General features: G+C 48.0%; 1 protein-coding gene across 1 annotated transcript in view; it reads right to left on the reverse strand.

Moving 5' to 3' along the window:
- LOC119448917 (MAM and LDL-receptor class A domain-containing protein 1-like) overlaps window positions 1-23,080 on the reverse strand; it is a 265,378-nt gene that overhangs the window by 122,788 nt on the left and 119,510 nt on the right. The window contains exons 13-17 of the mRNA XM_049666561.1: window positions 22,612-22,749; window positions 21,896-22,179; window positions 11,522-11,630; window positions 10,265-10,387; window positions 4,462-4,601 (exon numbers count right to left, since the gene is read on the reverse strand). Of these exons, the coding sequence (XP_049522518.1) occupies window positions 4,462-4,601; window positions 10,265-10,387; window positions 11,522-11,630; window positions 21,896-22,179; window positions 22,612-22,749 (794 nt within the window). The remainder of the gene's footprint in view (window positions 1-4,461; window positions 4,602-10,264; window positions 10,388-11,521; window positions 11,631-21,895; window positions 22,180-22,611; window positions 22,750-23,080) is intronic.

Genomic DNA, 23,080 nt, shown 5'->3' on the forward strand with positions numbered 1-23,080 from the left:
TGCATTCCGCGATGGTTGTTGGAGGGGCGGCACCTTGTTCCGCATTCTATAGCTCACACTTTTCCGTATTGTTTGTGGCCTGAAATATACGATTTCCATCGCCGTGCAGATGTTGTCATGTCGACCCGAAATTCTTGCTTCTCGGTTGTGGCACCTCGATGGGCCTTTCGCAGATGGGCGAGGCATCCTCATTCTTCTAAATAACCCGCACGCACCAGTGCCTTATTGAAATAAATAATATTTGCAAAAAAATGTGTAACGCATGACTGACGCACAAACTGCAGACAGGATAGCTTCGGATGGTTGTTCGAATATACGAGAAAACATAAATCTGTTACGCGGAAACTGAAAAACAGAGCTATTTTACAGCTGCCGCTTGAGGTCTGTCTGAATGGCCGCGGCACCTATGCGGCGGTACCGTTAGCACAGCAGGCATCCTCATTCAAGTAGCCCCTGCGCCTTGCAGCGCAAATCAGGAAATTGCGTCAACATGAGTCAGGAAATTTGTAAAGTATTATTTGCACACAACTGGCAGACATGATTGCATTGCAGTGTAATTCGAATATACGACAAAACATAATTCTGTTAGGCGGCAACTCAATCAGAAACCCCTATTCCAGCGGACATTTTTTGGGTCAGCACGCCACTAAAAATCCCTATAATAAAGAGAAGCGAACAGCTACGCCTTAAAATACTATGCTCACACTTTATCGAAAACTATACTGTATTTGGAGCGGGCAGGCCTGCAGTTGCCATGCCACTCCCAAATATCCAAGGCATAAGTCACACACGAATCTTCATAGGAGTTTTGATAAGTCGATTCGTAACTGTTGGCATGTGCGTCATATCCTCGATAACGTTAACTGTTTCATGCGTTTGTCTCATATTGCTCGAGCGCTTGTGGATAACTGGCTTCAGGCTTGAATTGTTGTTGTCTTATACGCTTCTCACGCGCGTTTTCTATTCTGCAGAGCGAATTTCTCAGATTCAAGCTCTCATTCAGCCCAGTCTAGGATGGAACACCTGGGACGGACAATTACTAGCCTTTATCGCGCTCCTGTGCGGAACGGGATAACAATTGAACCCGCCAAGGGCTTTAATGTTTCCTTCCTCAAAGAAATGTTCGGCTTGCAGGAAACCTATTGACTCGAGCACATGTTATGTTCCTTTGTCCGTGTTTCAAGACGGGTTGGATGGGTGACCAATCTAGACTCCGCGAACAATGAAAATGCCCCCGCAGGAAAACGCGTCGCAAGCTTTCCTTTTCACCGCCAGCACGCAGCAGCAGGACCAACACCCCCCACCCCCCACCAGGTTACATAAGCATACCGAGCGGGTTGGAGCTCCAAACCACACCAGACACGCCGCCTATAGACAACCACCTAGCCCATCTCTGGGAAGCTCATAGAAGTCTCAGCAAGAGGTGGAAAAGACAGCGCCACAACCGTAACCTAAGGCGACGAATCGACCGACTGGCGGAAGAAGCAAACACCTACGCTCGAACACTCAATTACAACAACTGGCACAGCTTCTGTGACTCCGTCAGAGGCACACTGAGCACCAAGAAGACATGGGCTATACTGCGATGCATGCTAGATCCGACCAGTACGCGCACGGAAACGTGTAATGTCATGCGGCGACTCATAGGAAAGTACCAAGGGACGGAGACTGAGCTGTTGCAACAACTCAAGACCACCTGCACCGGTGAGGCTCAATCACCTACAACAGCACCCAAAGAATACCATGGGGAAGCCAACGAAGATCTAGACGCCCCCATCACCTTCGCAGAACTTTACGCAGTCGCGCAGACTTTCAAAAGGAACACAGCACCAGGCCCAGACCGCGTCACCAGTGCGATGCTTCGCAATCTCAGTGACACGGCCATCGGACAGCTTGTGCATTTGTTCAAAGATCAGGTCTGGAGGAAGGAAGGTCGGGTACCAGCGCCATGGAAATCGGCCAACATCATCATGATCCCAAAACCTGGTAAGCCACGAGAGATCGTGCAGCTGCGGCCCATCTGATTAACATCGTGCATGGGCAAGCTCTTTGAAAGAGTCGTGCACACCCGGCTGGAGAATCACCTCGAGCGTAACAGCCTTCTTCCCGACTCGATGTTCGGATTTCGCAAGGGAGTCTCTGCACAGGACGTCTTCCTCATGCTAAAAGACGAGGTCCTCAGCCCTCCCCCGGGCAGCCTAGACAGAATCCTGCTCGTCCTTGACGTTCAAAAGGCCTTTGACACCATATCTCACTCCGCAATACTAGAAGGCCTTGAGGACGTCGGATGCGGAGAAAGAACATTTCATTACATTCAGGACTTTCTGCGTGACCGCACTGCAACAATTACGCTCGGAGCGTCACGGTCACTCCCATATGAACTGCCGGGCCGCTGCACGCCTCAGGGTGCAATTTTGTCTCCGCTCCTATTCAATATTGGAATGCGCAAGCTCGCCCTACAGTTACAGGAAGACGAAGACCTCGGCGTGGCAATTTACGCCGACGACATTACGCTCTGGGCGACCAAAGGCTCATACGGGGACAGACAAAACACACTTCAGCAAGCCCTAGACATGGTCGAATTATACACAAAACATGCCGGCATGAAATGCGCACCGAGCAAATCAGAATACATACGTATTCGACCACCAAGAACCCAAGCCAACAGAGCTCCGCCGTTACAACTACTTCTAGACGGAGAACCCATCCGAAACGTCCAGCAGCTACGAGTGCTCGGAATGCATATACAGGAAACGGGCAGTGCCGGCATCGCCCTGTCCAAACTCAAGCGCACGGTTCGCAGTGTTACTAGCCTCATTAACAGAATAGCACGTAGCAGACAGGGAATGACGGAGACAGACACCATGAAATTAGTACAGGCCTTCGTCATAAGCAGAATCACTTACGCTCTTCCTTTCCAAACGGCCCGACAAACTGACATCGACCAAGCAAATCGACTGCTCCGGATTGCCTGCAAGGCGGCACTCGGCCTGCCCGAAAACACGAGCACTGACCGTCTTAGCGAGCTGGGCATGATGAACACATACGAAGAACTCGCCGCGGCCACACTCATGGCCCAGCGCGAAAGACTAAACGCAACACCCCAGGGGCGCTCCGTGCTAACACGACTACGACACCCTGTAACGCCACAGTTCTGCGGAGACGAGACCATACTTATGCCAACTGATCTACGAACAAGAATCCATGTGAACCCCATCCCACGTCACATGAACCCTCACTTCCACGTGAAACGGCGACAAGACCGAGCAGCCATCCTGCGCAAAAGACAGGAGGATGCAGACACATACTTTACTGACGCGGGCTTATACCCCAGAGGTGAGACAGCGACTCCTACTTACGTGGCTGTCGCGACAAACCGGGGGTGACCTATCGTAGCAGAGTCCGTACGCACGACTTCAAGTGCCACGGCGGAATCCGCGGCCGTAGCCCTAGCCATCCGAGACGCTGAGGCCAAGAGCCAGTCGGCTTATATACTCACAGACTCGCAAGACGCCTGCCGGCTCTTCCTTCGGGGAGTTCTACCAGGCCGGGGTCCTTCGCATACTAGGACCAAGCCTCCAAATGGACCACGGTATAACTTGGTGTCCCGCGCACACCGGAGTGGAAGGCAACGATCGGGCGGATCGTCTGGCTCGAGGTATAACAGGCCGAGCCGCGATACATACCGCTTGAACGGACGCCTCTCCGACACTCGGCAGTACACCGAGAGACATACTTGAGGCACAACGACTAGGAAGACGAACCAAAGCTCCACCTCACCCCAAGCTAAACAGGCGACAGGCGAGGGACTGGCGCCGAATACAGACAAACACCTACCCACATTTACATAGACTGCACAAAATATTTCCTAACACACACAGCGACAGATGTCCATGGTGCGACTCCACCCCGACTACCAGAACCCATCACTTACCAATGCACGCAGCGTCCGGCAGACGCCGTCTCGCCGCTACTTGACGATACACTTAGCAATTGGACGTAGGAGGCGCGACTCTCCGAACTGGACTTGGGAAGCCAATTGGCTACCCTCGACCAGGCCCGGCGCGCCACAATATACAGTGGGGCCCTGGAAGAGGGGCTCCACCCACAGTGGCCAAGCACGATCTTAATTTAAATAAAGTTGTTTCTCTCTCTTTGGTCGTGATGCTACCTACGACAGACAACATGATGACACGGGAAGGAGGTAAACTGAACGCGGTAGTGCCTACCTCAGCGAATAGTTTGCTCGATTACCGAAAGATGTGAGCGCTATGCTTTGATACCTATCTGAAAATTACTTTAGCCAAAAATTGCACTAGTGTGTTAGTCGATAATTGGACGAGGAGGGTACAATTGAAAGGTGGAGGCGTGCGGCCAAAAAAACAAACAAACATTGCTTTAAGGCCATCGTGCGGTGCTTTCTGGCATTGCTGTCAGAAAATTTAACAGCGGCCAGCTCACCTGCAGTTGCACTCCGCTTTTGACAGTCTGCAGGTACCAGAACTCGAAGCATTGAGGCTCGCTTTTTCCTTGCCATTCTGGACTAGTCGCTATGGTGCCGGATGGGGATGAAGACACTCGGGTGGCCGCAAGGACGTAAGCTGCGTGAAAAAAAAAATGAGCCAAGGCTTGCTGTCGTTATTTTGTTATTTGTCCACCAGGTGAGCTCTTTCCTTCATTGCGGGCCCCTGGAAGTATTTGTGAGGCATAGCCGTAGCTCGCTCACATCAAATCCCTGAATATGGATGCCATATTTAGCTGCTTTATTCCGACGCGAAGAACATTGAAGTTCGCAGAAAAAAAGCTTTAATTACAGTGCCGCTCTAGAAGATATATATAGTTTCAAGGGGAAGATGAAGAGCCATAGTAATAACGTCACTACAATGGTGACAAAAATCACGGCGAGACAACCATAGAAACAACATAATGATAATCATAGCGGGGACGATGACGGCACGACACCGTGACAATTCACACGTTACTGCCACCGAGAGACAACGCGAACACAAGGCAAGAATATCTACGCAGCGGTGGTCACAAAAACATTGCCATGGACATAGAGATGTGTGTGCCTATGTGAACGCGGTTGCTAGCATATTTTGTTTAACGTGTTGGCCCGGAGCGCGCACATGGATAGTTCTTTTATTGCGATAGCAATTATATGGATACTCCAAAGCAGATTTCTGCCGTCGGCGTCGCCGTCGTCGTCGCCGTTGCCGTCGCCGTCGCCGTGAGGCTCCGTATGGCGTCAATGGAGATGAAATCGTCGCCGCGCGCCGCCGAACGCTGTATGTGCGAGTGAAAGGGCGCGAAGGACGCGCGCTTTCACGGGGAGTGAACCCACGGCGGAGAACAAACGCGCGTTCTGCGCCGTGCTCCCTTAAGGGCTGCAGAAGTAGGCGTCTCTTTCCTCCTTTACAATCACCATATATGTAGAGCAAACGCGCCTTCTTCCGACGCGCGAAAGGCCATAGGGGAGGGGGGGGGGGAGGGAGGCGACGTTTAGCTGCGGCACCAAGTGCCTGCGAGAAGTTGGAGTGGTGCCCTCTAGGAGTGACGTCACGGCCAGGACGGCGCTTGCTCCGCTGCTGCGCGCGCTCGTTCCCTTCGTGCATGCTTGGAGTATTGGTTGCTCAAGCCGTACTTATATTGAAGGATATGCCGGCTTCTTTTTACTGTCATGCTTGAACGGCAGTTTCTTCTTCAAAACCACGAGTCGTGATAATTTGCGGCGTGGATCTCGCAAGCTATGTAGCATTGGAGGGGTCTACTGGTTTTGCAATGCGTATATGCGCAGCGTATGTTCATAAACTTTGCGTAAAAAGAATGTCTGCAATTTCAACAACGAAATTGTGTATGATGCTCCGCAAAACACTTAACATTCCCTTAGTGCTTAGCCATGAGAGACATTGCATTTTACAAGGAAAAAATATTTTTATTGGTATTCGATGTCAATATTATAAATGCGTGTTAGAAGGAAACTGCATGCACAGCGAATCATTTATGATGATTATTATTAACTTCAGGACATTGTATACGCCATGGAATTCTTCATCATTTCCTCCTGCTCTCACGATGTCATCCTCGGTTGGGTTTTTTTTTCGCTCGTGCCACAATGCCGTTATCGATTGCGCACGAGCCGAAATAGAACTATCGCCGCTGACGCCCACTGACGCTCCGTCGCTTTCCAGGAACCTTATGGTGAGTTGTTCTAGTCAAATATGGCTACTTTATTAATGCGTAAAAGGAAGAGTTAGGTGCGCATTTTGCATGAAAACGTTTGCTAATACTTTCACCGTTCTCTGATACAGGCACCCAGAAAACGCATTGCTCATGGCTGTTAACACGACGGCGCGTCACGTATAGCATGTATATGCTTCACGAATACCATAACAGCAATCACCTGAAATAACAGTTTCGTTGTTAAGATCGAGAGCCTATCAATCGCCCGCCAGAGAAAGTTTCATAGTGACCTTCCGTTGCCTTTATCGACATCATGGCATAGCACTTACACAACTATATCTACCGACTGTGGTTATGGCGAGGGACGAATTATTCGCGAAACCCATCAGTTCACTACAACTTCGAAGTGAAACCATGAAGCAGTTCTTTAAGCGCCAATTACAATGCCTAAGGTATACTCGACGCTGTACAGCGCAGGCTGCGCTGAAGAGGAAAATTCAAGCGCCTTCTGCCTCACCATGGCTCGATCCAGCGTTGTCTAACCCCCCCCCCCCCTTCCCGTACTGAGAACTATTCGCTTCGTGAGTACGTAAAAGAGCACCTCACGTATACCTGCCACATAGAGAAGACACCAGAAGCCTCAAATGAATTCACTTCATTTATTACCTCCACGAGGGAATAATAATATCTTCAATAAGCCTCATACTGCAAATGAATGCGGCTTTCGCTTCTTTCTAGCTGCAGCCATACGGTTCAAAAGGCATATTTCATTTTAAAAAAATGGGCCGAGCAGCCTGTGTCAGTTTGTCAAACATATTCGTGATGTCCGTTCATCAAGAAACAAGCAGCAGTAAATTGCACAAGTGAGTTGAACGTGTAGCGCGGAACAGTGAATAAATATTGGTACATTCCTTTGCGTATTCTGGAAATAGCTGTAAGCTTCAATTAGCTTTACTTCAAATTACCGCCACTGGAAATTAACCGGTGAAGAACGGCCTAATTTTGAGAACCAGTTAAAGGAACAAGTGGTGCTGGTTGAATCTAAACTGCACTGTCAGGTCCTCGTGTTACTGCCGAGCGTTTCTGTGAAGAAACGACAAATTAGATATTATACCATGAGCTACTCGTCATACGCAAACACGTTTTAATGGGTTACAATCAAGATAAATGTAGCAGTCATATGTAGCAGACATAGTGACATGCTCGTTGCACCACTGCATATATGGTATTCTAATTGGATTCTTATGTGCTATGTTTATGCGTTTATGCTTTTGTTAGTCCCGTGTTATTTATACCTTTTTATTAGTCCCTCAATCTGCAAAGTCTAGATTAGAGCACTGCACGGGCTCGGGCTTACCCGAAAGCCCGGGCCCGGCCCCGCCCGTGGGCCGGGCCGGTCCGGGTAGAACAGTTTTTTCACGGGCTCGGGCCGGGCTCGGGCACGGCGCGTGCTTTTTAACCCGGGCCCGGGCCGGGTTCGGGTTTTTTGACGCGGGCCCGGGCCGGGCCCGGGCCGGGCTCGGGCTTTCTGGTGGTGCGCATGTAACGTGCGGCGAGTTATTCTCGAGCGTCTCAGCTCTGAAAAACATTACTTTTCGGTCTCGGGCCGGGTTCGGGCCGGTTTCGAGTCGGGCTCGGGCCGGGCTCGGGCCTAAGGTAAAGGGGTGGCGGGCCGGGCCGGGCGGGTAACGTAGATTATTTCCGGGCCCGGGCCGGGCCCGGGTCTCGCCATAAATGTTTTGATCGGGCTCGGGCGGGCCGCCCAACGTAAAAACGGGCCCGGGCCGGGCCCGGGTTGAAAAAATCGGCCCGTGCGGTGCTCTAGTCTAGATCCCCGCGTGGAAAACACGCAATGGGCTGGTCTGAGCTCCTTCGGCTGGCACTGTAGAGTTGCCCTTGAGAAATAAATTGTGGTCTAGGAAATAAGCTCTTTGAATAAGTTTGCGTGAATGAAGATGTCGTAAAATGTATTTGAGATGACCGTCATAAGTATAAAAGCACAGGTAACGACAGCGAACAAACGGAAACACTGCAGAAGGCGCCCGGACAGCGCCCGAACAGCAGCAGATGACAGGCGAGAGTCCGTGCCCTGACGTCACGCGAGCGGCGCTCGCAGCGCCCCTGTCGGTCGTTCTCGGGGCTAAATTATATATCAGAGGCTCCGGCAACAGTCAGCAACGCCGCACGGATTTTGTGCGAACGCGGGAAAAACGCCGGCGGCGTCGACAACAGTTCTGCGTGTCGCCGGTGCTGCTGCATGTCCAAGTTTATACAGCTGATAAAGCTACTCTCATTACTCCGTATAGCTCTCTACAAATTTGCTATCGCAAATGATGCTTCGCCTTTCAGGTGAAACTGCGACAACTTTTTAAAAGAGAATAACTTGATTCGCCTCTTTTGCTCGTTTTATTGCGATAGCAATTATATGGACACTTCAGTCGCATTTACACCCACGGGGTCGAGGTGATGTTGCGTATAAAGTTCAAGCGCGATAACATGGTGGCCGCCCGCTGCGTTCTGTGGGTGAGAACATGAGCCAAGTATCCTGTCTCCATCTCGCGCGCGCAAGGGAGGCAGGCGGGGAGGAAATGCGCCGTCTTCCATTGCGCGCAAGGCAACAAGGGTGGTTCTACTTCGGCGGCGGCTGCGCATAGCACTGCTGAGTGCGGCCGCACGGGCCCTATTTCGAAAGTGACCTGCGATAGGTATAGTACGTAGTCAAGGTGCACCGCTGGCTGTTCTCGTTGTGGGCGCTGTGTTCTCGCCGCTTAGTTCGCGTTGAAGCGAGAGGGAGCACGAAGGTCAATTCGCTCACTGCTGCTGCTACCGCTATTCCTCACGCCAGCGTTCTGACAGTGAGTGTACACGGTCAGCGAGTGAGATTTGTTCATGTTGCAAATGTATGTTCATGCTTGTTTATGTATAGATATTCAGCGAATGTTTACAAGTTTATACGGCCGATAAAACTACTATACTCACAATAGTTATCTAATAATATGTTGCCGCAACCGATGTTCCGCCTTTCCGGTGAAACTGTGACATTTGTTGTGGTTAGCTGCGGTAGGTGGTCGGCGGTGGTTGAAGGCAAGTTGAAGGTCAGTGGTTGCATTTGCAATACAAAGGCACCGAGGAAAAGGCCGCGTGTTCTCGGGCACCGAGTAGCGGGGAGGGAGGTTAGGAGGGGAAGCGGGGTACTTTCACTTGCTCACGCGTTCGTTCATTCGCTCGCGCGCTTCATCGCGTGTTCGTTGGTTCATTCAATCGCTCCTCCGTTTCTTCGGGCTCTTCGATAACAATGACAATCATCGTCGATGGTTCCTGCCAATGTTTTTCTTCACCACGACTGTCCAAGCCACACTGACGCCGCACGTTCATCACCGCGATGGTTGCCGGCTGCGTGGTAAGTCTAAAAATAATTCCATTTATATCTCACAATGAAGCGGAATAGTACTTTGTAATAAGTTTTGAATGATATCTGTGCTCTAGTTATTTGTGAACCTAGCTGAAATTACGTAAGTAAGCTTTGCGTACGTAACAGTTCTTTTTTCTAGGCCCTTCTGAACGGTTAACTGTACAGAATATGACGTGGCGTTCGGTTTATTAGTGGTCATTATAATTGATCATGCCGTAAACACCGCAATGAAGACAGACAAATAACAGCAATCGCCTTTCATCGCCGTGCCGGTTTGTTCACGCTCAACATGCTCCATTACTTAATCAGTTTCTGGCATTTTCTTCCGCCATATCATCTACTCCTTATTACGAAAGAAAGCCTTAACCAAGGCAATTATATATCGGCACCCGAGACCCATCCGAGGAAGTACGATAAACTTGCACCCCAAATAATGTATACGCAATTGGGGATCTAGCGATCATGCGCGCCCGAAATTTAGGAGTCTCTTGCTTCTAAGGCCTATCTTATTGGACCGCCGTCGAACTAAGGAGCGCCTATGCGAATTCTATTGTTCATTGATTTTGACTAGTGTCACAAGTCAGTATTTTATAGAACAGAACAAACACTCTGAGGCAAGCTTTTATGACTAAGGAAGAGAGATAAAATCTTAGGAACGCTCTAACCAACCCGAATTTTCCGGTCCTGATGTCGAGCCTGTCACAGGATTGGAGAGGGAGATAGACTTGAGTTGTCGCCTCCATCCGTTCTTTGATTCCCACCCACATTGGTCGAACTCGAAATCGCAGTAGCCTGAAAAACAGCAGTACCTTCAATGAGAAAATAGTTGGAGCAAAAATTCAAGCATCCTATTCGAAACGCAAAGCAAAACAAGTAGGAACGTTGTTGCGTCGAAATCCTCGCTGGTTGCTACAGAGTGTAGCTACTACAAACAAGTCGAAACACACATCCAAAATCAGCTGTTTCTTATTTACGAGCTCATCATTACAACGAGCGTCCTATACCGGGTGTTAAAAATTAAGCTGTACGGAATTTTTAAAAAATCGCCTGTTGCAGGTACCATAATTCTTATCGTTGAGCTGGGTGAATCGAAGAGGCGGATATTAGTAGCACGAGAAATCGAAACACATATTCAACTAATGAACAAAAATTTACCAATTAACTTCTTATTTTAATACTTTACTACACATATTGCAATTTACGAACTGTAGCCGGTGAGCTTGTCAGGCGTATCCACTTGGAATGACTTTCCGGTATGATGCCAGTTTGGAGGTATGCGGCATCAAACTCACCGTAAAAATGCACTGTTGATTCACTTACTTTTTTTACTAAAATGCTGTTTCATACATTGAAACACAAAAGTAACTGGAATGCCCATGTATTTCGTCCCACACATTGGCAAATAATATCTCAAAACTCGAGTCATGCTGGAAATTCATTTCAAGGGGATGCGTCTTGCAAACTCACCAGCTACAATTCGTAAATTGCAATATTTGTCATAAAGTAATTAACCAAGAAGTTTCTTAGTCAATTTTTGTTAATTAGTTGAATATGTGTTTCGATTTCTCGTGCTACTAAAGTCCGCCTCTTCAAAAAACCCAGCTCAACGATAAAAATTATGCTACCTGCCACAGGCGATTTATAAAAATTCCGTAAAGCTTAACTTTGAACACCCGGTACAGAGGCGTGAGCATGCGCGCGCACGCGTGTGCATGTGTTTGCTCAGTGAACTGAACAGAAACTTTTTTATTTCACGTTAAAAATTGATACAAAATTTCAAGGTTCCCCTATATGGGAACATTTTATCTTTGATTTCATTTTCGAGGGTCATTTTATTCGAATACTAGATTTTGATTTGTTTGGAAGCTTTCGTGATTCGAATACCTTTACTTGCTGTATGTAATAAAGAACATAGTTGAGGCTCACCTTCACCGTCCGTCAGCACGTCACATGCACCAGGCCGAGCTTCTACGGGCCCTAGCGTTACGACGGAGTCGTTCATCGCTGTCGTTAGCATAGCCGCGTCAAAAATCAACTGCGCCAGAAAAACGAATTGGAAACCTTAAGAAGCATTTCGTCTACTATTTCTTGCGTGCGTTACTCATCATAATCATCATAATCATGAACATATATTTGTGTCCACTGCAGGGACACAATTATAGGCCTCTTCCTGCGATCCCCAATTATCCTGTCTTGCGCTAGCTGATTCCAACTTCCACCTGGAAATTTCCTAACTTCATCACCCCACGTAGTTTTGTGTCGTCCTCGACTGCACTTCCCTTCTCTTGGTACCCATTCTGTAACTCTAATGGTCCGCCGGTTATCCATCGTATACTCATCACACGGCCTGCCCAGCTCCATTTTTTTCTCTTAATGTCAATTAGAATATCGGCTATCCCCGTTTGCTCTCTGATCCACACCGCTCTCTTCCTGTCGCTTAAAGTTATAAACCTAACATTTTTTGTTCCATCGCTCTTTGTGCTGTCCTTAACTGGTTTTCGAGAATCTTTGTGAACCTCCAAGCTTCTGCCCCATATGTAGCACCGGTAGAATGCAATGATTGAACACTTTTGTTTTCAACGACAGTGGTAAGCTCCCAGTCAGGATTTGGCAATGCCTGCCGTATGCGCTCCACCACAATTTTATTCTTCTGTAAATTTCCCTCTCCTGACCTATGTCCCCTGTGAGTAATTTACCTAGATAAACGTACCCCTTTACAAACTCTAGAGGCTGACTGGCGATTGCCAGACTATTGCCAGACTATTGAACATTATCTTGGTCTTCTGCATATTAATCATCAACCACACTATTACAATTTGTCGGTTAAGGTCTTCAATCAGTTGTTGTAGTTCGAGCCCATTGTTGCTGTATGGGACAATGTCATCTGCAAACCGAAGGTTGCTGAGATATTCGCCGTTGATCCTCACTCCTAAGCGTTCCCAGTCTAAGAGCTTGAAAACATATTCTAAGCGTGCAGTGAATAGCATTGGAGAGACTGTGTCTCCTTGCCTGACCCTTTCTTGATAGGTCACTTTTAAATTTCTTGTGGAGAACCAAGGTAGCTGTGGAATCTTCGTAGATATTTGCAAGATATTCACATTTGCCTTCTGTACACCTTGATTACGCAATGCCTGTATGACTGCTGGTATCTTTAATGAATCAAATGCCTTTTCATAGTCTATGAAAGCCATATAGAGAGGTTGATCGTACTCCGCAGATTTCTTGATTACCTGCGGAGTACAATTAAACTCTCTATATGGCTTTCATAGATTATGAAAAAGCCTTCGATTGAGTTCCAGAGAACTCGGAGCTCCTCATCATCGAGAAGCACCCACGACGACGATGAACAAACCGGGCACCAACTATCCACCTTGAATTGGCCCTAAAGAATTTACCAAGGTGGATAGAATTCGTGTCCTTGACTTACACTTACAAAAAGACGGGGGTGGAGGATACGCCATAAAGAAGCTACAACACACGACCACGCAGATCTTGCGCATGAGGCAACGAATTACCAGCAGGAAGAGCGGACTCAACGAACAGGACCGAATCCGACAAGTGCAGGCTCTGATTGTGAGCCGTATTGCGTATTCAGCACTATCTCAAAATTTCCGTAACGCCGAAATGGAGGTATTCGAGCGGCTTATACGCAAGGCGTATAAGCAAGAGCTCGGACATAAAAGTAGCCCTGAACGGCTACTTTTCGCCTTGAAGAGACAGGGGTGTGCAACAGCGCACGGGAAATCATAGAGGCCAACCTGGCAAACTAGAAGGAAAGGCTACTACGCACAATAGCGGAACGCTGCGTCTTGAAACATCTTGGATAATTCGTACTTCCTGAAGACTAGCGCACTGGCAAAAATCCCAACACGAATACAAGAAACAATGCACGTCTCACCGATTCCTAGTAACATCCGCCCAAACTCAGACGGTGACAAGCCGGAGCGCAGGCACTCGCGAGAAAGTATTATAACCACCCCAATGTCTTGTACGCAGACGCGGCCAGCACCGCAAGAAGCACCGCATTTATCCCCAGCGTAGTCTACAATCACGGTACCAAAATAAATGGGTCGTCGGTTTCCAGAGCGAGCGCTGCGGTGGCAGAGAAACTAGCGATAGCGTGAGCCATCACGACGAGATCGCACTGGGATTGCGCCATAGTTCTGACGGACTCTCAGACGGCATGCATAAATCTTTCTCGAGCGAAAATTTTCATGACCGCACATCGCATTCTTAATGCAGCGCACTAGCTCTCCCCATGCATACAAATCGTGTGGACTCCTAGGAAACTAGCACGGCCAATTTGATCATAGTAAAGTTTTTCCATCCATCCATCCATCCATCCATCCATCCATCCGGGGAATGAATCCTTACGCGGGAATCAGCAGGCACACGCCTGCTGATTCCCGCGTAAGGACAGACCAGCTCAACCTGGTCAACCAACCGAGAAGGGCAGCTAAGGCCGCTGGACTCCTGGACTGAGGGGACCACCCACTGCAGTGCGGAGGAGCTACCTACGCTCACGTGCTCTGTTGCATAAAGTTCATTCTCTCTCTCTCTCTTACGATTACCTGATTGATAACACGAGTATGATTCATCCTTTAGAATATCCCTTCCTGGTTTAGATAGGGGCGAAATCCAGAAAACACCCGTGTATGTAGAATTCGGTGCGCGTTAAAGAACCCCAGGTGGTTCAGATTAATCCGGAGACCCCCACTACCGCGTGCCTCATATTCATATGGTGGTTTGGCACGTAAAACACCATAATTATGTGATATCCCTTCTTGAAGGCAGCTTGTTCTCAACTTCACTGAAGTCAAGTGTTACCCTGATTATATTGGAAATTTTGTTGGTGAATAGTTTATACAATACTCATAAGGGTTACTCATAAGTGGCACTAAATTGTGTCAATTCAGATATAGCATTTCTGGGTCTGGCGGTCTCGCATCCGGCAACATTGATGCCTTCAAGTAGCATGTGCGGGTTTATTGACCAGTTGCCTTCACCCAAAACAGATCACGTACATACTGTGACGCCTGCAGCAGAAAGAATGTTTCACATCAGTCGCCAAGGTTTGTGAGTGGTGGCGCTGGCTAACACCCCCAGGGTTAATTCTAGTAGTGAAACGTAAATACCCCAAAAAGTGGGTGGAAAAGCAGCGCCGCGGTAGTTGAATTGGTAAGAGCACCGCACGCGTAATGCGAAGACGTAATTCGAAGACCTACGCCAAGTTTTTTTTTATTCATTTTTACTTTACAATCATTTATCATATCTTTAACTGACTTTGTCAGTACAAGTAATATCCTCGATGTTGTCTGTGATATCATTGTTTACTGGCTTCTGATGATATTCCTATACTATATAGATTCTTTTAACTTAAGCACTTCCGGCTAGATGATATGCAAATACATAAAAATAAACATCCTCTGCTTCATCATACCCTGCTCGCAATAAACTGAAAAAAAAGTACCACGCCCTGGTAAACGCGAGAAAAAACCCGTTAATGATAAACCAATTGTCAACATATTTTATTGCAATAGAAATTATATGGACATTCCAAGCGCATTGAGGCAACGCAGGAGGGAAGGGGAGGAGGGCGGTGTTCTATTCCGCCACCAAGTGCATACTTTGAAACTGCATATACTGAAAGCGATCTGCAGCTGGCTCATACCTTTGTGCGTGCGGTGTTCTCGTCGCTCAGTTTTCATTGAAGCGATTCACAGTACGAAGGTCACTTCGCTCGCTGCTGCTGTAGCGCTTCTTGACGCCAGCGTTTTGCTAGCGAGTGTCTGCGGTTACCGAGTGTGATGTGTTCATTTTTGCCTGTGCCCGCTGTCACCATTCTTGTCAATTTAGTTAGTCATTGAATATTTCCAAATTTATACGCCTGATAAAACTACTATCCTTAGTTTGTATAACTGTCCACTAGTTTGCTATCGCAATCGATGTTTCGCCTTTCGGGCGATACTGCGGCTTTTCTTTTTTTGCTTTCTCCTTGTAGACACGAATGAAAATATTGATCTCCAAGTCCCAAGAGTCTTCACGAAAAGTATCGTAGGCTTGCTTGCTAATTCGAAGTTACACAAATTGAGCCATATAATGGCAAGCGCTATATAAACTCTTGCCATTATATGGCTCAATTTGTGTAACTTCGAATTTATAAAGTGTTACTTGCTGTTTGCAGTGTTACAAAACCCTCAGCGGGCAGGAGAGGGGCACCTGCAACATTACGATGGCAAGGTCATTGTTGGAATCACGAAATTGACAGTTATTGTTATATGGAACGTGGTCACTTCGAATTCTACAGTATTGATCCCGTCGATGCTATCGAGGAGCCAATGCTGGTGGCTACCAACAATAATTTTGAGCCTAAGGGAGGATGGTGGTGCTCGCAGTTACCAGCCTATCGTCCATTTGTGTAATCTTGTAGAACAAAAAAATATTTTTGAGTAATATACACAGCATGACCTAAGGTTAGAAACTCAGACATACCGGCCTAAATTTTGTATCTATTTACCACAAAGTTTATCGCAGAAGAATCTGCTATAATAAATAACATAGTTGCAGAGGCGTCCTCTTCCTATTCATATGGACATTTTAATGGGTACGTATGATTGTTTTTTTGGTGTCCTCCTTTTGCTTTAGTTCGACTATATTTTGAAAACAATCTGTGTGGCAGAGAGCTCTATATGTTGTGACAATCCAGCACGCAAGACACCGGCCGCTGGGGAGAAGAAACAGAGCCATTGCAGTTAATAGGAGTCTCACAACGTTGGTGTGATGGCGCACGAGATGGCGCACGAGATGTGATCAACTGTAAACATTTGTGTTTCAAACAGAATTAGGCGAAGTGTGCGATAACCACACGCACGGGCCAGGGGGAAACAGGGTTCGAATTCACGACTTGCACCAAGAAATCTTAACCGACGAGCGCACACTTGCTTGGTTCCTTATATTATGGTGCCAGGAAACCCAGTAAGGAGACTGCCGTCCTTACAACCGACCACGGACCGACTACGCCGTCAGCGCGACATCATTCGAAGAGCCGCTACCCATGTCACCGCCAGCCGCAACCGACACCTTGAAAGAAACTGAACCTACGCCTGCCGACTTGCAAGTGCTCGTAAGTGAACTCGATGACAAAGACCCTTGCTTCGCTGAACTCAACGCTAAAATAGGAAGACCTCGTGACCAAGAAAGACGAATACGAAGCTGAATTCACTCATTCCTTATCACTACAGACTGCCGCCCGCCCTTTGCGAAGACAGCAGGCAATACATTCAGTATATCCACCCGGTAAGCAGGCGAACGTCAGTGTAAACGGTAGACCACCGACACCGCGCGTACAACAACCGAAGCTCCAGACCGAGCCGAGGCTACAGCGCCAGTTCGTCCTGAACAAAGGGAAGGTGTGATCGCTTCCATGAACCCCCAGATCACGGCTTGAACGGAGAGCAAGCACGAGCTGCCAGTTTCTCAATCGGCCGCATTATTCACTATTCGCGAAGCCAAACCAGTAGCCAAGCAATGTGCGGGCAATAAATGTCAGCGACCAGCCGAATGGTGCGACCCACGTTGGATAACGATCCGTACACGCCTGCCCACTCGCGCTACATTGCGCGCACGGTGCAGCTGATTCGGATCTATCCCGCGACCAAAATCGCTACCACTTCTCTATACCACGACCAATACAGCAGCAAGGAGAACGAACGCCACCGGCGTAGCCGTGATAGGAACCAAAAGCATTAGTACAACCTAACTACATATCAATGACAGAGTCGAGGCCTCCTATGACCTTCCACAGCGACCAAACGGACACAAGCTGCCACAACAATCAACAGACGAACGAATACGTTACTGCTGAAAATACCGCTGCGTGCAGTTACTCCAGGAGACACACGCGAGCGCTACTACTCCGTCGAGGATCTCACAACCCCGAACCGATCCTATGCGACTGCAGTGATTTCTTCGACCAAGCAGCTCATCGACTGCCAGAGCTATTTTCCGCCAACTAGCACCGCAGAGTCTGACACCGCCAGATATGCCTGACGACTACAAGTTTGACAACTTCATCCAAAACTCAAGAAAAGCGTGCAACTCTACCGGTTACTGTCATGACCTACCACGTACCGCCAAGCCATTTTACTAGCGGACACCACCGTGGCGTAAAGATCGAGAACAAGAACCACATGGACGACCTGCTCTTGATGAACTGGTCCAAAAGGAAAAGGAGATGAACCACGCCAACGGCTCTGCGCCCACCGTCGGGTGATTGCTGGCCTTCTGTTCCAGCGTGGTGGGACGCCAGTAGCAGCCAGCGCGTCAGCTCGTTCCAAACTCGGAAAGCGACGATGATAGGAGGTACGAGTTTCACCAATTCGACCGCCGCAGATGATTAACATTGTAAGGATGACGAGACCATGAAGGCGCGAGAGCTCGCTCCATTTTACACTATGCTCCAGCTGACAAAAGAAGCCACCAAGCAAAATCTGGACAATGGCAATGACTTCCCCATCGGCAGCTAACTGAGGAGCATCGATTACAAGGAGCACTGTCATCATCGGCCAACTCAGTCCGTTTCCTCGTGGGTGGCAGTGTGTTGTGAACAGAAGAGGACGAAGTGCGCGATAACCACACGCACGGGGCAGGGCGAAATGTGGTCCGAAGAAAGGAGTTGCACCGAGAGAGAGAGAGAGAGAACAAACTTTAATCAAAAGAGCACGCGAGCGTAGGTAGCTCCTCCGCTCTGCAGTGGGTGGTCCCCTCAGTCCAGGAGTCCAGCAGCCTTAGCTGCCCTTCTCGCTCGGTTAACCAGGTTGATCTGGTCCGTCGAGTCGGAGCTGGACAGCGCTGCCTCCCATTGCCGTGTGGTGGGGTGTGTTATGTTATGGGTGTGAGCTGTGGTATGTTTGCGCAAGCCCACATCATGTGGTAAAGCGTTGGCATTGATCGCAGTGTGGACGTTTATAGGAATACAGCGCAGCGTGTATGGTGTGGTAAAGACTCAAATGTGGATATGTGTTTGTTTGGAGTTTTCGCAATATTACGGCTTCCTCTCGCGTCAGAGCATTATGCGGTAGAGGTAGTGTTCTTCGTAAAAGGCGATAGTGTTGTAGGATGTGCGTGCAGGTTAATGGTTGGAACTGCTTGGCGCGGTCATCTCGCGGCTCCCGGTGTGCATGCGCTCGGCTCCCGGTGTGCATGCAATCAGCGTGGGGCTGCTGATTGCCGCGTATGGACTCATGCCCCGGAGTCCACACGATTTGTATGTTTGGTGGCAGCTGGTGTGCTCCATTCAGAATGCGATGTGCGTCCCTGGAAATTTTGGCCCTGGAATAATTACTGCGTGCCGTCTGAGAGTCCGTCAGAACTATGATGCAATCCCAGTGCGGTCTCGTCGTGATGGCTAACGCTATCGCTAGTTCCTCTGCCTCCGAAGCGCTCACTCAGGAAAACGACGACGCATTTATTTCGTTCCCCTGATTGTCGACTACGCTGGTGACGAATGCGGTGTTTCTTGCGGTGCTGGCCGCGTCTGCGTACAAGAAATTGGGGCGGTTATCATACTTTCTCGCGAGTGCCTGCGCTCGGGCTTGTCTCCGTCCGATGTGGAAGCTTGGGTGCGTGTTCCTGGGAATCGGTGAGACGTGCATAGTTTCTTGCATTCGTGTTGGGATTTTGGTCAGTGCGCTGGTCTTCCGTACGGAATACCCAAGACGCTCCAAGACGCAGTGTCCCGCTATTGTGCGTAGTAGCCTTTCCTTTTCGCTGACCAGGTCGGCCTCTATGATTTCCCATGCGTTGTTGTACACCCCTCTCTCCTCGAGGCGAAAAGTAGCCGTTCCGGGTGGGAGTCCGAGCGCTTACTTATATGCCTTGCGTATCAGCAGGTCGAGTACCTCCACTTCCGCGTTACTGAAATTTAAATATGGTGCCGAGTACGCAATGCGCCTTATAATCAGAGCCTGCACTAGTCAGATAAGGTCCTGTTTCTTGAGTCCCCTCGGTCCTGTTTCTTTGATAAGGTCCTGTTTCTTGAGTCCCCTCGTCCTGCTGTCAATTCTTTGAATCATGTGCAAGATCTGCGTGTTCGTGTGTTGTAGCTTCTGTATGGTGTATCCTCCACCCCCGTCCTTTTGTAAGGGTAAGCTGAGGATCCGAAGTCTGTCTACCTTGGTAATTTCTCTACGACCTATTCGCAGGTGGATGGTTGGTGCCGGGGCTGTTGATCCTCCTCGTGAGCGCTTCTTGATTATGAGGAGCTCCGACCTCTCCGGCGCACATTGCAGTCTGCATGTCTCTGCGTAGCTTGCTACGACGTCTACCACCTCCTGTAATGCCTCTAGTTGGTCTCCTATGGACCCTGCGACCGTCCATATCGGGATGTCGTCTGCGTGCAAGGCATGTCTGATCCCCGGTATTTTCTCGAGTTGGGCTGGGTGTTTCATCATAGCCACATTGAGAAGTGTCAGCGACAGCACTGCTCCTTGTGGCGTTCCTGTGTTAGGTGTGTGTATTCGCTGTGGCCTGACATTTCCCAGCCCTATTGTGGCTGTGCGATCTGTGGGAAAAGCCCTCACGGAGCTGTACGTTCGTCCGCCGCAATTCGTGTCACTGATATTTGCTAGTATGGATTCGTGCCCCACGTTGTCAAAAGCTACCTCTAGGTCTATATACTGCGAGGATTGCTTTTGGGCAGCATGGCGTTGCTGCAGCCCTTCCGATGGTATAAATTTATTTCGTTTGCTATCCATATTTAGCAGCAGCGAATTCATTGTGATATCTAGAGTTCGCCGTTCTCATCCATTGCTGCTTCTGCATTAGTTACTTCGTTACTTGGGAGAACTTGCCTGTTTACATTCTTGGTGCTTCACCTAAAAACTTGATTTGCTTCCTCCGAATTTAGATTATTTGGCTTCATCTCCATGCACGAAAGCCTGATATATCGTTCGAAGAATTTGATTTAAAATATTTGCTTTTACCCGCATGGCGTCAAGGTCGGCCTGCTTCTTCTTGACTAATTTTCCCTATAATTTAAAATTAAGATCAACGCTTGACCACACTAACATTAGGACATTTCCGGGACTTCTTCAGGACTTTTCCACGTTCTCTTCTTGTTATGCCCTTGCGAAGGGAGGTATTCATAATTCAGATTTGCTTTCTTTTCAGGATCTCTACCGAGATATTTCCTCTACTGTTCCCAGAGTCTATTTCATAGTTGCGAGTTGCTTGTTCCTCAGGCTGTTTACCTAACCTTCGCATTTAAGTCACCCATGACTACAGTTCACCAAGATTGCAGATTACTCATTGCTAATTGAACGTTGCCATAGAAGTGTTCTATGTTTTCACCATTATGACTAGACCTTGGAATATAGGCTTCCACTACCTATCCTATTCAGTTTAATTAGGATGACTACTGGCATTTTATTATAACTGCAATATCACTAATATTGTCCACTGTGTCAGTTAGAATAAGAAATCCGACCTTGTGTTCTCTTACTTAGAAAACTTCAGTCCCAGAGAACGCGGCCATGATTCAGCGTTACATGCGCTTCACCGGTTCTCCTGACTTGACTAACACCAATGATATCTCAGGAAATGCCAGATGATTCCCCAAAGAGTACTACTAAACGAGCTTCATTCGAGAGAGTTAGCATGTTGAACGTTGCCAGATTCAGTTTCCACTGGTGGCCTGTCTTTATTCAGAGATACTTAGCACCCTCTTCTACGTCGCAGGCCTGACCGCCGCCATTGGTCAGGTGCACCGCAGCAGCTACGAACTCCGAATCAGGACTGATTTTAAAAGTGTCGTTCGAGAGGTATCGGCCGAATACTTGCACAACGAAGCACGAATAATGTTTTGTGAAGGAACGTTTTTTTTAAGCTATGTGGGCCTTCTGAATTTATGTTCAATTTGACAATATAATCCCCCTAGGTCTCAGCTATATTTAGGCCGCTTCCATGCGCCACTAAAAAACTGAAAATGTAGTGTCCTGCACGAGGATTCGTACTTGGAACCTTAATTAGGAAAACCTGATGCTCTACCTCTACTCCACGCTATCACTGACACATCATGACAAATCATGGTAAAGGTTGCTTCATAATTCGAGTGGTATTATAATGATACTAATAATAACAATACTGCCTCTCAAGAAAGGCTTTGGTGGAAACCATTTGGTTTATTAGGAAAAACTTTGCGCTCCTCAATTTACGTAGTTAAGTAGACAATTTGTAAGATTCAGGTTATGTAAGGAGCCTATGAAAATTTCATAAATAAAGCGTCATCAACCTACGATTTACCTGATTATGGGGGCCACTCATATTCACCGTACGGCGCACCTGGTACCAACGGTCAGCAGTGGTGCTATCGTACTGGGAGAAGACAGGGAAATACTGCCAGAGCAATCCAGCTGCGGCGACCGTCTTGCGGGCCCTCATTCGCAAGATCATGCCACGGCCACCGAACATGTGGTACCATGCCGAAATGCAGAGAAGTTCCGGCTGGCGTCCAAGCATTGTCGACGAGAGCCGCAGCAAGCCGCTATTATTGACCAGCGTAGCTCCCGTCACGTGAATCATACCGCCTGAAGGAAATACAAGTACGCCGACGAGCGTAACAGCAAACGAACTCATTATTATGCATCAAAGTGTCTTAATTTTTTGTTTCTTTGCGCGAACAATGTACCTTCAAAGTAATATGTACGAGCCGCTAATGGGTTCGGAATACGTTTTTCAAAGATTGTCGAAATTTCTTGCAGTTTCTACAATTCATAGAGAACTTTAATATTTATTGCGCCAATTATATACGATATGTATCGTATCTGGTCTTGTTTGCAGTTCACTTGGATTCTGGGTGCGGTCGCCGGTCGCACAAGCACATTTTTGCAAACACTTTTCTGCGTGCACTTAAAGCTGAATTTGTTCGCAGTAACAAGATCACTATAAAAGAGCTCGTTCTCCTAATATTACCCGGCGAATGTGTCCTTTAAACTTAAGTTAGACAAAAGGAAGCCCACCGTTTGTTTCAGACGGTCGCTTCACAGGGCCAAGGTTTGATGCTAGTGGTGGCCCGAACTTCCAAGTTCTTGACGAAATGCCGTTGGAGGTCCAGTGACAAAGTTGATTATATTGAAAGTTGCAGGTCAGGAGGTCGACTGCGTCAAGAACAAAATAAAATGAAGCAGATCCAATGCACTAGGGGAATCGATGTTAGGCGAAACATTTTTATGGTAGCTGGCTATCCAGAATCATTTCTGACTGCACAAAGTATTACCAGGTTGACAAACATGCTTGTGAAAGATGAACAGCTACGTGTCTGGCATGAGCATGTGTGTGACGACAGCACCAACATGACGGTAACAATGATCACCTGATTAGAGATGTGAAATTTCTGGAAATTTTGAACAATCGGAAAAAAAACAGTTTTTTTCACGTTTTTTTCGAACTTTTGGAAAAAATGAGAAAGAGGAAATTTTCTTGAGCATA

This window comes from Dermacentor silvarum, chromosome 4, assembly GCF_013339745.2.
Source record: "Dermacentor silvarum isolate Dsil-2018 chromosome 4, BIME_Dsil_1.4, whole genome shotgun sequence".
Taxonomy (NCBI): Eukaryota; Metazoa; Arthropoda; class Arachnida; order Ixodida; family Ixodidae; genus Dermacentor; species Dermacentor silvarum.